Consider the following 15,881-nt stretch of genomic DNA (forward strand, 5'->3'; position numbering starts at 1 on the left):
ACTATCAACCTGGACAGTGCTCTTTTCAACATCTTCCTCAGAGTGGATTTCTGAACTATCCTATATATATATATACACACACACACACACACACACACACATTATATGAGTGGCAGTAAGACGTCAAATGGCATTTATTTAAAACAGCTGCAGAAGGTCAGACTGTCATTCTCAGAGTTCAATTCAGCCAGTCAGCTGAAGTTCTCAGCACTTTCCCCATAATTATATATATCAAAATGGGCTTCTGACTGGCGAGTCCCTCTCAACTTCTGCATCCCTTTCCCACCCTAACATTTTACTCATCTTTCATAGAATATAAACACACCACTATGGCTGCCTAGAACACAGTGGTTAACCATGCGGGCTGACTATGCCATTTTTAATCACGGTAGAGTTGGCATATCCCGTGACATGTGGTGAGTTTGGGGTTTATTTATAAAGACACTGTGTGCGCCTTTAGTATGAAGGAGTTTTCTGAATGAGCTGAATCCATGCTCACAACCAGTTGCCTGCCTCACCATCATCTGAACTAAGAACCCCATACATTCAGTGGGCACCCAAAAGTACTACTGTGTGTCTCTTTCTGCATAATTATATCTACATAGACAGCGTCTACTGTTGACTGGACATCCACAGTTCCGTGCATCTATCTGTGCATGCCTCATTTATGCTTGCAAACACCTGCTTCATGCATGCACATATTCATGCACATAAATTAGGCATGTGAAAATGTGCAGTTATGTACACCTAACTGAAAACCTGGCACTCACTATAGATTTGCATATATGTAAATATATGTACACACACTATATACAACATTATATCGCATGTGTTATATATAGCATATATGTATATATTAACATATGCATACACAGACTGCAAAATATTTGTAGATCATACATTTAGTAGTATCCATCCATTGCCTTTATCTTGCAACTTTGCCAATTTCTCTTGCACTCTGCCCAGTAATAATCCAACTCTACTGGGTCTCATTCTAAGATTCCAAAACACTGAGCTGCTCGCCAAACAACCACCATTACATTTGTATACCCCACCCCCCCCATAATGAACCTGCCACACATTTCCCCCCACCGTAACTGTGGAATTAGCTTTGAGAATTACACTGGCCTTATCTACAGGATGGGCAATATTAAGTCCTCCACCAGTGGCAGGTTTAAGGTCCCATATCTTGTGGTCCATCAGGACTAGGAAAAGATTAAATGCTACTGGAGAGGACCAAGGACAGACCCAATTTTCTAATCAGATAGAGTATCTGTTTATAGCTGTGACAAGACACAAGATTTCAGACTAAAGCTACAATATTATGACTTATAAAAAGTTTTAGATAATTTTTAAGAGGTTTCTAAAATGTATTCATTTTCCCCATCCTCCACCTTAACTTAGATAACTTAGCTTTAAAGGTGGAAGGATACAAGAAAAATTGTACCATTGGTATTCGCCGAAACCGGAAATCATTGATCAGTTTTTCTGTAAAATATGCAGCACACAATGTACCTGATGGTGTAATCACTGCTGGTCAATGATATAGTCATTCCAAACTCATGCCAATAAAAGCTTTATAACACCCGACACCCCTTTCTCCCTCACATTTTAATCTAACATACACACTATATTGAAAATGACTAGCTTTGGAGCACTGGCAAAACCTCAGCTGTTAGAACTATGAGCAGTGGGCGTTCAATACAAACACCCACAGGTTGGTGGCCAAGAGAGGAGAGAGAAGACTAAAGTTTTGAGAGTCAGTGAATCTCACCTTTGTCGTGTGGATGTGCCAGAAATGTTAGATGTAAATAAGAAAGCTAAACATGTTCAATATAAACATCTTTAAATGTTTTATCTGCCCATTAAACAAGTCTCTAAAATGCTCAGAGGACAAGTATAGGGAACAAATTCACCCATATATTGCTGTCACCTGAAATCAAACAACTCTGCTTAAAATATGTGACTTGGACTCAGTCAAATAAAGATTAGTTTCCATCAGATGGGAGCACCAAAGATTTAAAAAAAACCCTGGTTCATGATAACCAAACAGAACATGGTCATATAACAAATCTACATGCCTATGGCTTTTTATAATTTGCCCTGTAATCTATATCTTTTCCAGCTGGGAGATCCCTTCAAACTAAAACTACTTAACCACTCTTCTTCTTGTAGTTCAATATGCAAGAGGTAAAACCCTGATCTGAAAAACACAACTTCAAACTTGAGATTTATTTTATTCTTTCATCAAAAAGAATTCCGACCAGGAGTGCTTTTACAGTGGAGCAAACAGATAAAATGCCAAAGATTGCCTTTCTAAATGACAAATCTACAAAAATGGAATAAGAGACGTTAAAATAAATCAGGGGTCCGAGACTAATGAAGCAAAGGTCAGAGATCCCACACACTAATGACGATAATAGCCCACTCTGGGAAAATAAAGGTGCTTTAATATAAAACATGAAGGGAATTATCAGCGTTTTCCCAAGCAAGGGCTAAACTGCTTAAAATTTGGTCCCCTACATTTGCATTCTCAAAGTAGAGTAGTGATAGCTTGAATGAACACATGTTCCCTCTTGGGGTGCAAACACGGCTCCCCAAGACAGTAGTGAAGGAATCCACTTATTTAGAAATCTTTTGTGAAATCTGTGCTTGTCTTAGCTACTGCTACTTTATTAGACCCACATATTACTTCATCTTTCCTGATCACTGTACAAATATAAAAGATGAAAATAGCAACAAATTGGACCCTCAGTGCCGGCCCCATGAGTAATGGTACATTGTAGTGCTAGATACAATTTTTAGGGGAGTGTATTTAACATTATATATTCACTATCTTTCTCTGACTTCTTTCCTCTTTTACCCAACTTCCCCTTCCTATGAGCAAATCTCATATCAAGTGAAGGGGAAGCTCTTTCCTCCCTACAAAGTATAATTGAAGGAGGTGGGGGGAAAGAGACAGCAAAATAAACAGTATTAATCTTTACACACCAGTTATACATTGTACCTAGGTAGCAATGCCTAAAAATCTTCTCCCTTTTCCAACGAATAGTTAAACAGCTTTCTAAATGGCACGTGAACCAGAATGCACCAACACTTTCAAGATACATTTATTCTTCTACCCCCATTTAGTAATAAAATTGAAATCGATTAAACAGAGAGGAGCCCTGACCAAACCCCCGATCTGGAAAATCCTAAAAACCTTCCTGAAGTTTGGATCTGGCCCCTCTGTCTACAAGATGAAACGCAGCCTTCCAAACTCTGGGAACATCAAGACCCAGGTGTTGCAGATCAGGCTCATCTCTATGGTTCAACAGCAATTGGATTAAAATAAGTAGAATGGAAATGCCAATGCTAATAGCAAAGATGGCTTTGATTTTAGAGTCTTATTACTTGTGGATAACCTGCAGAGGAGATAGGAAAGAAGATAATGGGAGCAGGAAAAGGGTTGAATGGGTGACATTATGGATCTCCGTTATTTGAGAAAACAGAAATAGATTTAGCTCCCCAGCATGTTTCTATTGGGATTTCTTATTGCCTGGCCTTCAATTGGTTTTTAAGTTGCTCCAAACACGTTCAAAGGGCGTAAACATTCTGGTAAGTGGGTTCCAGAATCGCAAGAAGAGGGGCTAAAAGCAAAAGTGAGGAACTGAAGTGGACGGATTAAAAGAGCAGAATCAGCGTAAAAAATTACTGTGGCGTCTAGAAGTCTTACTGTATTCCTTTGTGTTTCAATGGCTTGGCGGGGTCAGGATCACCCTGTGCAAAATGCTACCACATCACCTATAAGCGCTTAGTGTCAAAAATGTCAGCTTCTAATGCCAATCAAAGTCAGACTAGCTCTGCTGGATATCTGAGAGATATTTGTTAAGCATCAACTCTGGGCACCTTGTACCCTAGTGTGTGAAGGAGATAAAATGGGGTCTTATCTTACAAAGGAAAACATAAGACTTTTCTTAGTTTTAAACTTAGGAGACAGACTGGAACACCAAGCGAGAAGATTTTTGTTGTTTCTTTAAGTACAGTGCATATTATACTGTACAAGACAGAGATCTAGCAACAAGCAGGGGATGTTATTCACACTGGCCTGATCTTGTCACATTGCCTCTCACGGTGTGAGTCCTAAAGACCAAAGGCCCAAGCAGTGCCTTACCCCTTTCCAGCCATTTCTGACCAAGCTTCCTTGAATAAGTACCTGAGGACCCAAACTTCCTGGGAGACAAGTGTACCTGAATCTGCTCATATAAGTAACCTGTGCCTCATTAACCCCTTTGCTATTCCTCCCATCTCAATGGGAGGTGAGGGGGGAATTGGTTACAGGCATGAATATTAGATAGCACAAAAACGTAGGTTTGCCAGGGCCTAAGCCACATCTATCAAAGCAATGACAAGCCTTCCACATCTAGTGTGCATTACATTGTCTCCAGGGACAATGTCTGGGTGGCACTCTCTTTGAAAGACTGGGAAGGCCACCAAGTGGATGGGCTGTATATTTTCCCTGCAGACATCCCTTGACTTTTGGGATATGCCACTAGAAAGAGGTAAGCTATCTCCATCTCCTATTCTACAAAAGCACTGGTCTACACTGCTATTATCATCCCTTACTAATATGTCTAAGAAAATGATGTGCTAATTTAAACAACTGTGTTACTGCTTTATCTAAAGTAGTGTGTTAATATTCTGTTTGTCTGGATAAACCATCCTTCCTATGATACAATAGAGTTTCCTTTTCTAAAGATTCCTTTGCAACAATTTCTGAATGTCTTCCTTTACCGCAGAAGGATATGATGGACCTTTATAGTGTCAGAAACTTGTTACAATTTAGCCTGGTTCCCCTTATTTCTCAGTGCCCTGGTATGTTTCATGCTAGGAAGACTGGTTTAAAGAGATCATTGAAAGGTGAATGGAAAAGCATTTTAAACTTGGAAGAATACCAGCTTTGAAAAAGCATGTGTTATAGGCTTAAAAATGGCAACTTGTTTTAAAACAAAGTATTTTAAACAGTGGGGGGCTGGATAGCACTTCTGGAAATCAGACTCTCAATTCCTACTTCACTGGCCTGCCAAGGGACTGGAGATCAGATTACTGTGTCCCCTGCTACAGATGGTAAGATCACCAACACCCAGCAGCAGAATGCTGAGTGTGCAGTTTCATGTTCAGTTGTAGATGTTAGTGAAGTCATCCAAGGTTGGAGGAAGATACCTGTCAATATCTAAGTCCAGAGGGCAGTGTGTGAGTAAAGATGGTGCCGTTATGCAAACTACTTAAAAAAAAAAAACAACCAAAAATAGCTTTATCATTTTTAATGCACATGTGCACGCATGATGCTGCTGGCTTAGGCTGGTAAAACGAACATTAAAAGCTTTTTCCATTCCCCTTTAAATGCCCCTATTGCAACAAAGCATAAAAACAGAATTCTAAAGGACCAGGAAAGCCCATCGATGTCCACCTGCTTGAGCCCTTGGGGCTTCTCTCACCTGATCATTGGGGGACTCTGGCTTTCGGGCCAAACCTGCCTCTTTTGGACACCCATGGGATATTACATTTCCCCCCCCAATTTTGTCCACATAAATTTTATTATTTTCTCTTCCCATTCTGACCTGAACAGACATACAGAGCCCCAAGAAGTACAGAAACTCGTGAAATACATGAAGATCAGGTAGATTAGCAAATTAGTGTGCTGTGGTGCACCTGACGAACTTCATACACTTGTTTCTCTGCCACATGATTCAGATCAGATTTCAACTTTCCCTGAAATACACCCTTCTCCCACCTTCATATTACCATATGCCACTTAAAAATCACTTCTCTTTTTGCCAGAAACCTTGCCATCTACTTCTCTGTGCCACAATTTCAGTTTTTAGAAGACTTCAGAAACCAGCATCGGTCTAGTGCTACCAAAATATTGAATCAAGTATTAAAACTGGTAGATGGATGAACTGTCCAAACTCCTTCCACATTATCATTGTTGCTCCACAAAGCAGCCAAGTTCAGAGTCAAAGGAGCCAGGCCAAGCCCACCTCAGAGAACGACATTAAATTTAGCTATTAGACAAATCTGATCTCCCCTCCCGCCCCAAGGCTGTGTCTCGGTCTGTGAAAGCATCACAGCTTCTAATGTAAAATATGTTTACGCTACTGAGAGACATCCTCCTTTTCTTCCTAATAGATACTGTACACCTTTTTTTTGTAAGCCAAATATGCCATCATCTCATTCCGATATGTTCTTCAAAGGTTTGCATCAAACAAATGGAAATACAGTTCACTGCTGGGAATATTTTCAATGTGCAATTATTTGTAAACCTCAGATCCTAACTACTTGCACATTATTTAGTTCACATCCATTATAGTTTATAAATTAACAGAGGTGTCATTTGTCTGTACAAAAATCAATGCATATTTATGAACTTGTTTATTCAAATAGATTTACATACATATAATCTAAAGACACAATACAAAATCTGTATAATTTAGGCAATGCATCACAAGAGTGACCAAAAAACTCAACACACTTACTTGGCAAAATGACATAACGTATTTCTTGTGACTGAAAAAAAATAGTAGCCTTTAATGCATTTATTTATTTTACTAAATGTACTTGAAATGTTTTTCCTTAGCAGTATTCATTATTTCTTTTTGTGTTTCATAGTTATCCTTATTTATTTTTTCCATTTTGTTTTTACACCAAGGAGACTGCAGTCAAATAACACTCAGCAACCGATTTCCTCTCTTTGGACTGAAAAATTAAACAGATACTAAATTATGACAGTGAATTTAGAAAGGAGGGCTCCAAGGGCTTGAAAGAACATGTCTGAGATAATATGATGCTTCTAAGAATATTGCAATCACATCCAAGCAATCACCGAAGCGTGCCATGTAACTACCTCCTCAGCTAATATGCTTTTTTCTCCGTGATGACTAATCATGTTCTATTAAACAGCAGTAATGCTGGAAGAACTCAACTATACAAGTGTAATGAAGCCAGTATTCTCCCTGGACAGATTAGCTACAACTGATTTGACACATACCATCATAGGAGCTTCAAACCTGACAAACTCTGTGCTTGCTTCTGATTTATGCCGTCAAGCTCTTCGGAGAAGAGAATGAAATCCAAGTGTTCCGTTTGGTAGAGGTGAAATGTACTGATGTGCTTAACTGTCAGTTAAGGAAAGTTACCATTTCTTCTTTCATCTCCTCTTCCTCCTCCTTTCTTCTCCCTCCACCCCTTCTTTCAACACTTGTAGAGCCTCTGCCTGAAGACAACTAGTAAAATGGTCCCATGTCATGTGCTATAATTAGAGACCTCACTACCACTCTCTCTTACAAACCCTCCCTTTTTCAGTTTTCCTTATTCAAGACCTTTTATTAAAATAAAGGGTTTCTGCAGCCCCCTTTTCTCCTCTGGTCCCTTCACACTGTCCAGATGTGATTTTTCTGGAGAGGACAGAGATTGAGGGGAAAAGGGAGATGGGGAGGTATAAGACTCACAGGTCAGAGTTGGGAAGAAAATGGAGCAATATGAGGCTGTGGATGTTACTCAGGTCAGTGAAGAAATGAATAAGTTCCTCAGATGATGGTGGGCATTCTTCCACTGCTGTTGTTCCTGTTATTGTTCTTCCTGGACAAATTGGGAGTAGCCATCAGGACAAAGCGCTCATCAGGGCAGCCATACTGCAGGAGAACATCAATGCATTCCTGGCCTGTGGCTTGCCTGGCATAGGCTAACGCCGTGTTCCCATGGGCATCACGCGCCATAACATCCACGCCATACTGTGGAAAAAACAGACGCCATTTGAGACCCTGCTTCTAACAAAGCGTTAAAATGGAGTGAAAGAAAACAGCACAGCTAGACCTGAGTTTAAGGGGAGGGATGCGACGGACAGAGAGAAATACTCAAAGATAGACGCTCTTTATTTTAAGGGGTTTTAAATCTGAACATGACAAACACGCTTCATGCACATACAGCTTTCTACTGGAAGATCCTCAACTGCTGCCGGTCACGCAAATAATCTCTCACCATTGCATGTTATGCAGATTTTCCACAGTGTGTACACCTATCCCTCTCCCCATGCCTCACTCCAGTTTTTACCACATGTAAACAGATGTGACGAAAGACACATTTTGCAAGTGATCTCCAAGAAGGTTTAAGTGCCATCGTTTGAAAGGAATAGGAACATTTAGACTAAGGAAAAGAGGGAGAAACCTTGAGCACACCACTGGAATATGCTCATAGCAATATTCTGAAAGGCCATATTGAAATAATGTTTGCGAGACAATAGGGACCAGTGAAAGGTAACTCAGCACTGCATACCCAACACCACAAGGCAGGTACTCACCCAAATTAAGAGCTGAACTAACACTACATTTCCTTTCCTACATGCCAAGTGAAGGGCTGTGCGCCCATCCCCATCTCCGCAGGTCTCATTCACTTCTTCCCGGGTTCCATGGGCCAGGAGCAGGATGACAGTCCTCAAGTCCTCATCAGCTGTAGCTTGTAGCAGATGCTGGCCTAAAGAAAGTTCCAGGCACTGCAGCGGGGCAAGGAAGAGCTTCTGTTCATATTTAGCACGTATCCAGCGCTCTTTTTCTTCCCTAGAGAAGCAAAAAGAAACATGCCATTCAAAAACTGGTTCCATTGCCTTTGTGTGATACATAGTCACTTTTGGAGACAAACAATCCAAAACCACACTGCCATACAGAGAGGCTAATTAGCAAGAAAACATTTTCTTCTTGTAAATGTCAGCAAAAAAGCTTCTCTCAGAAACGTTTCTTTTACGCCGGATACGTGCGACAAAGTTTATGACATCTACACATTTCTCCCCTGATTGTACCTGGCCAGAGAGCTACATTACCTATTGAGTTCATGTACCAGCCTTTCACCTCCAGAAACAGAGGCTCAAGCATGCCTTGGGTCACAAGTGGAACAAGTTTCGTGCCATGCAGTTTGGCATAGGGCAGCAAAACCGGCCATCTCTACTCAAGAGAGACCCAAGACTGGAGCAGCCAAGCGGAGCTCCAGGTCAGGACTGAGATGTGCTGGCAAAGCTACACAGGGGAAGTGTGCACAGAATTTGGCTGCAGTGGGCCTAGACGTAGCCATTGGCAGCACTAAATTCCCCAAAGTTCACTTCCATGAAAAAACGGACTCCTGCTTGCATCTAAAGAAAGAAAAGGGAAATTACTGAAAGATACTGCCTTGCTTTTTCAGGCTGTCAGATTCGGCCACTGAACAATAACATCCCAATTTGTTTCAGAACGGGACAGAGGTTCAGGAGGTTTTTGTTTTTTAAGGAAAATCTCAGGACTTTGAAGCATCATTTCCTCTCACTGTACCAAGTAAGCACCAAAAGCTTCCTACATACAGTTGAATTGTAGGATAATGCCACATTTTACAAGTAACTCTCCAATTTCTATTAAAATATTTTCAACACACACTGATGTGCTTTGGGGGATCTGGTCACAGGCAAATTCCCATTTATAGGTGCCCTTTGCCTAATACTTCAGGTATCTGTACGGTAATCAGTCTGTCCTGTGAAAACCACATACAGCACATAGCAGGAAAGCTACTTACTGGTGACATTTTTTCCCTCTCAAGTACAGAAAGAAAAGCTCTGTTTACACCTTTCAGCAGTGTTTACACTACTCCCAGTAATCTAGTGTCAGGTTAGCCCTAATCTGTTTTTAAATACTTATGTAAACAGATAGTTCCAACAGCAAATCTGGATTAGTTTTGCATCACTTCCTGGTACATGTGGAGTGACCTTACATTGACCCCTCTGGATGCTTTCATGCAAAGCTTTCCAAAGCATGCACTTGTCTACACAAATGACAATTCAACCTATAACTATGCAATATACAGTCATTTTTCCCCATAAAGAAAAAGGTTTTCAATTTATTCCAAAAATTATGGCTTGGACAATCCTTCAAATGGCCACCACACTCTGAATAATATTGAAACCATCTTGCGTGCTGAAAAATATCCTGTGATGCTGATGCTTAAAAGTACATTCTATTTTAAAATATTCAATATGAGAAAAAAAACTTTTGAATAATGTTAAAATTGTGACACAAACAGACATTGACAGGGAAGGTTAATACTCCACTTATCTAGTGCTGTTGTGTACAAATAAAATCAAACCCAACAAGTACCAATGCTGTGAGAAGGATGGAATAGCATAGCTCCGGCTGCCTAAAATGTCATGCATGTTGTGGAGTTGTGTCACATGATGCCATTTTGGTATTCTATGCACTCTTAAAAAATAACCACAGTTGGTTGTAAAACTATTATTTATCCAGGTCTTGTACATCTCCAAGTCAATGGAGTAAACAGGTACAGTACTTGGAAAGCCTCATTTAAAATGTTTTAATATTTGTTAAAAATAAAAGTATGTATAACATACCAAGTATTTTATAAATATATAATTTACTCTTACAAAATGGGCAGGACTCCCAGATTAAGTGCATTTCACAGCATTATTTTGGGACCACTGCCTAGGTCAGGGGACAGTCAATTTATCTCTCTTAAAATCATACATCCAATTTTTTTCAAAAGCTGCTTTTACCCATCTGCTCCACAACAAAACTTTTAAATCTTAAATTTAAGGACTGAAAGGGCACTGGGGACCGTCAGCAACAGCAACCTGTAGTTGTTTCTGCAACAGGTTTTCCCAGTTCCAATCCCAGCTGTGGCATCAGTTGTGGGAACCATGACTTGAATAGAAATTGCTCTCTGTTCAGAGAAAGAAGCTGTTTTGAACAAACCTTCTATTCTACTCACAATCCAGCTATGAGAAAAAGGATTTTTGTTTTGTTTTTATGAAAGATGAGCATAACTTCAGTACGAGCCATGAGAGCGGATACCTCAGTGTGTACAGAAGTAGCAACTAAACGTGCCAGGATCAGCTGGAAGTTTTCAGAGCCTTGCCAAAGTTTTACAAAATTCATGAGAATGGATTTTATGTTTACACTATTTTTTAACAGTTTGTCTATTTTTCCTCCACAGCATTTACATACGCTCCAAAAGCAGTTTTTACAGAGAAACATTAAACACATCTTCTAAAAATGTGTATCTTATGCAAAGGGGAAAAAACGCTGCTTGAGAGTGATGCAAAGGCTTATCAGACAAAGAGAAGCTGTCATTTTTGGATGGCCTGGGGGAATCAGGAATGAGCCATTAAGCTCCAAACTGGGACCACATTATCACCCTGTTTCAAAAAGAGTAAGGAGGACAGACCACAAACTTGTTAGGTTATTATGGGTAATCCATTAATAGGGTCTGTCTATGGGGATGGGAACAGGCCACCCACGCTTGCTGTCCTGTTGGCTTAGGGGGGAAGGCAAAGTGCAGGACACAACCGGTCCCCCTCAAAGATTTCTACTGCTACATAACCTGGTGAAACAAACCACTGTCTCGCTCTCTGACTCTTACTGTGTGCTGTGAGCAGAGTTCTGTACAACCATAGTAAATCTGTTGCAGGGCTGGGCAAAGGCTAGAGTTACTGGTAATCCAAGATATTCAGGAAATGGGAGAGTCTACTTGCAAGAGCAGGGTTCTGAATTCTATATTAGACTCTGCCACTGTGTCATCTCATTGGCTTGCTCTGTGACCTTGAGCAGGTTACTTAATTTTATTTAACTTCAATCTCTTCAATGTGTAACATGGGCATAATACTCACCTACCTCCTATGGGTACTGAGTCTCTTAATTAATTAGGGCCAGATTCTGCCACCCTTGCTCACATTGAGTAAAGCCTTGATCTATAAGTAGTCCCACTGAAATTAGTGGGACTATTTGTGAAGTAAGATACAATTCAGGGTGTGTAAGCGTGGCAGAATCTTGTCCTTACAGTCTGTAAAGCACCTTGAGATCCTCAAATGGAAGATACTTCAATGTCAATAATTGTTTCTAGTTTGCAAGACTATTTAAAAACAATTCTAGACACAGTAGTTATTGGGGAATATACTGGATAGCAAGTGTCAGTCTGTTAAACATCTAGACAGACAATAGCTATTTAAGTACATTCCTGATGAATAACACAGAAACTTTCATCTGAATACCACATGATGTTAATGACCTGTCTGGCTAAAGATTCCCAAAATTCCACTTGAGGGTTCTAGCGGAAAGCCATGGGAAGAGCAATCAGCGCAAACACAAATAAAAAGGCTTTAAATGTTTAGCACACCCTGGGGCAGCTCATTTCTGACCTCTGATGGCAAGTGAGGTTCCAAACACAACCATTGTGCAAAATGGGGCACAAGTGAGACATTCCATTTGGGTATTCCTATAGCAAATCCTATAGCCTACCTTTGATTGGCTGATCATAGTCTGGAGCTGGCAGTGTGTTCCCCAAACTCCCCTGGGTCGGTACGTTAAAACTTCAGAATTACACCTCTACCCCGATATAATGCGATCCGATATAACATGAATTCTGATATAACGCGGTAAAGCAGCACTCCGGGGGGGGCGGGGCTGCGCACTCCGGCGGATCAAAGCAAGTTCAATATAACGCGGTTTCACCTATAACGCAGTAAGATTTTTTGTCTCCCGAGAACAGCGTTATATCGGGGTAGAGGTGTATTACTCTTTTGAGTGAAAATCCAGAAAGCCTCACAGACATCCTCTCCTGCTGTATTTCCCCTAATACAGGCTCGCTCTCCTTTGGTGTGAGTGATTTAATTTAAAAGGGAAAGTTCTCACGATTTTCCTGGAAGACTGTTTTGGCTCCACTGTACCTGCTCACCCTAGGAATTATGACACTAAGACATAAATACTGTAACTGTTTCTCTGATGTCACAATTTCATTTCTGGGATCCACAGCTTGTCCTGGTTGAGCTTTCATTTTCCCAAAGGAAGGCCAGTCCAAGAGCAGAGTTGTCAGCAGTAGATCACTTAACCTCATTCCAATCCCCTGGAGGACCACTGTTCACATCCCCCGTTAGCTAATGAGCTAAAAAATGAATGATTGGAACGGTCAGCAATAAGCAGAAAGAGGAGGCATAGTACTTCATTTCAGCCTGTGCTGACATACCTTTAAATAAATCAACTGCATAAGAGTGAGAGGAAATGAGAGAAAGAGCAACTAATCAGGAGAAAGACACTGAACCAATCCCTAAAAATAAACGTGCAACTAAACATCTGCTAGTAAATATTTTTCTTCTTTTCACGTGTAACCCTGTTAACCGCTTTTCTGGGTAACCTCGCCTGTGCTAGAGACCCCAGATGTAGCCCTAGCATGCCAAATCCTAATCTTAAACAAAATTAGCTTGCTTGTTTACTGTGACTTCCAAAATTCATTAACATACTTTTCTCTGGATCAGAGAGCAGGCCAAGGCCAGCTCCTGGGAGATGTTACAACATGATATCTCTGGATCTTCTCTAGCTTGCCTGACCCAGGAGAACGCATGTGCTGCCTCTCCCAGTATGCAGAAGGACACAGCCGTTCTTCAATGACCTTCAAAATATAGCCTACTTGCGCTGTACTTTTTTAAAAAACACACGCGCACAGGGTGGATTAATAATCATCTACAAACTAATGGATAAACAAATAATACTAACAACAACAAGCAGAAGTACAGTAAATTAGATAAGGTGGCGCTTGCACCTTTTACCTTTATTCAGGTGAATACCAATCCATTTGAACCTTGTTTATTGATATAAACTCAAAGCCTTGTTGTCTATATAAAGGTCTGATACAACTGAATAATCATTATCATGTTGTTCCTCTGTGTCAAGGAAGTGATGATCCACTAAGTCTTGACCGAAAAGCACCATCAATTTCCTTACTTTAGTATGTCTCCATCATCACAGAACTCTAATCCACTTTAGTGTGAATAATGAAAACTGGGCCATGTTTCTGATACTGTATGTGAGCCAAAGTTTATGAGAAATGGAACAAAACTCAACCCTCAGTTTATTCTGATCTAATTAGGTGCTTGCGTCTCAAGATAATGTCCAATTATTTAAATTACTCTGCCAGCCACATCAGATCACTATTATGGAAACATAAATACCGGGGATTGTAAAGGAGGGGGACAGAGTAGGTAGGATGAGAGGGCAGAAACAGCAAAATTGTTTAAGACACAATTATTTTGCTTCATGAACTTGATTGTGTTGTGTGCTTGCATGCAGGAGCATACAATACTCATTTAAGAGTCCAGACTCACGTCTACTGCATCATTTGGCTCTCTTTTTTCTATCAGGAATGCAAGTTTATATACCTGACAAAAATCCAGGTAAAAGCTTAATATTGCTGGCATCATTCCTACTCGCCCTCCATACATTCACTTCTATGTCCAACCTCATTTCCCCTCCTCAAATGCACTAAGTAGAGAAACCAGAAAGCAAGATAAGGAAATAACATGCACTTTGGAAGCAGAAATAGTGTTAGTATGGGAATTTGCAATTCGTTGCTTAGTCAATACAGTATATGAGAGAAAAGCCTGGAGAACTTGCCCTGAGAATTCACCAGCCCAGGCATAAAATCTACGAGCTCCATCTTATTAAACTGATAAGAAAAAAAAATTATATTCTAGTCACCCATTATCTAAAATTATTCACCCCAAGTAAGTAGGTGAATGGAATGTTGCAAGGTTGTATTAGAAATGCTACAAAAAGTGGGAGGTGGTTTATTGCATCAGGAAATCATTATCACGCCTATTTCATGTACCAGCCAAAATACAGCGTTTTAAAATGTATTTTATCCCTCAACCGATATAAAAACGTATTTTTATCTCCCAACCGATATCCCCCAACCTTACAAAAATACGTAAACAATACACCTCCACTGTCATAGATAATGCTTTATCTGAAACAGTCTCAGCTCTCACTATCTTTTATATATTTGGTAACTCAAACCTTAGCACACTGTGTCTGTCACATTTATTTTGCCATTTATGGCTGCATATTTAAGGCAACAAGTTTACTAATGTTTAACAACTTGTAACCTGGCTATCTCAGCATGAGTTGTTCAGCCTTGCCAGCCTGTCAGAGGTTGACAAGGATAATGCGTCGGTTCCAAGAAAGTGAGGTAAACCCCCAACCCTTCAACACCCCCTAAAACTGGCTTTACATGCATCTCCCGTAGTATCCCAGGATGTGTCATTAACTTAGTGATTCAGTATGTATGGAACATGTCTCATACAAGCAAAGCTGCAACCTCATCATAAACTATCTTGGCATTAGATCATGCTGCAGATTTTCTTTAAAGAAAGCTATTCAAGACAATATGTTTCAGTATTCGATAAATTATCACCTGGTTTTATTGGAATTTGCAATGCAGTGTTTTGGTAGGGAAAAGCAATGGAACAAAGACATTTGGTTGGAAGGGTGAGGAGGTAGGAGGCATTTACAATTTTTAAAAACTGTGGACTGGAAAGGGGGGGGGGGGGAAGAGAGGGTAAGAAGAATGGGCTAGCAGCAAGGAATTTCCAAAGTGTCTTCCTGCCTCTAGCAAAGCAGGAACTGGGAGGAGAGGCATGGAAGAGGAGCTAGGAACAAAATGCTGAGAAAACAGAGGGGGCTTCCTCTCTCTGCAGGAGAAGACCCCACTCTATTGCAAAGTAAGTGCTTAGCAGTTGACTGCTTCCTCACACGCATGCCTTCTCTCCTAGGCTGCGTTGCTAAGGGGGAAGGAGCACAGGCCTGCTAGGGATGTAGGCCCCTGGCTAACAAGGGGGCCGCAGACAGCAAACAAAGACCGATGGATATTTATTCCTTAATTACCAAAAGCCTTTAAGAAACTGGCCACTGTAAATCCCACCTGCCGAGAAAGGGAAGCAAAGGACAAGGATTTATGTGCACTAGGCCACAGAGGAAATAAATATTCCTGTGACTCTTGATCAATATTAGGAGTGTTTTGCCAAGCTGCAGGGTGTTTTATGAACT

General features: G+C 40.5%; 1 protein-coding gene across 3 annotated transcripts in view; it reads right to left on the reverse strand.

Moving 5' to 3' along the window:
- Positions 1–7,565: 7,565 nt before the first annotated feature.
- The window catches only part of AGAP1 (ArfGAP with GTPase domain, ankyrin repeat and PH domain 1), a 634,167-nt gene continuing 625,851 nt past the window's right edge, over positions 7,566–15,881 (reverse strand). For all 3 annotated transcript variants that reach the window (XM_065412924.1, XM_065412923.1, XM_065412922.1), the window contains 2 exons: positions 8,336–8,591; positions 7,566–7,769 (listed from right to left, as the gene is read on the reverse strand). In XM_065412924.1, coding sequence (XP_065268996.1) covers positions 7,566–7,769; positions 8,336–8,591 — 460 coding nt within the window. The remainder of the gene's footprint in view (positions 7,770–8,335; positions 8,592–15,881) is intronic.

This window comes from Emys orbicularis, chromosome 11, assembly GCF_028017835.1.
Source record: "Emys orbicularis isolate rEmyOrb1 chromosome 11, rEmyOrb1.hap1, whole genome shotgun sequence".
NCBI classification, from domain to species: Eukaryota; Metazoa; Chordata; order Testudines; family Emydidae; genus Emys; species Emys orbicularis.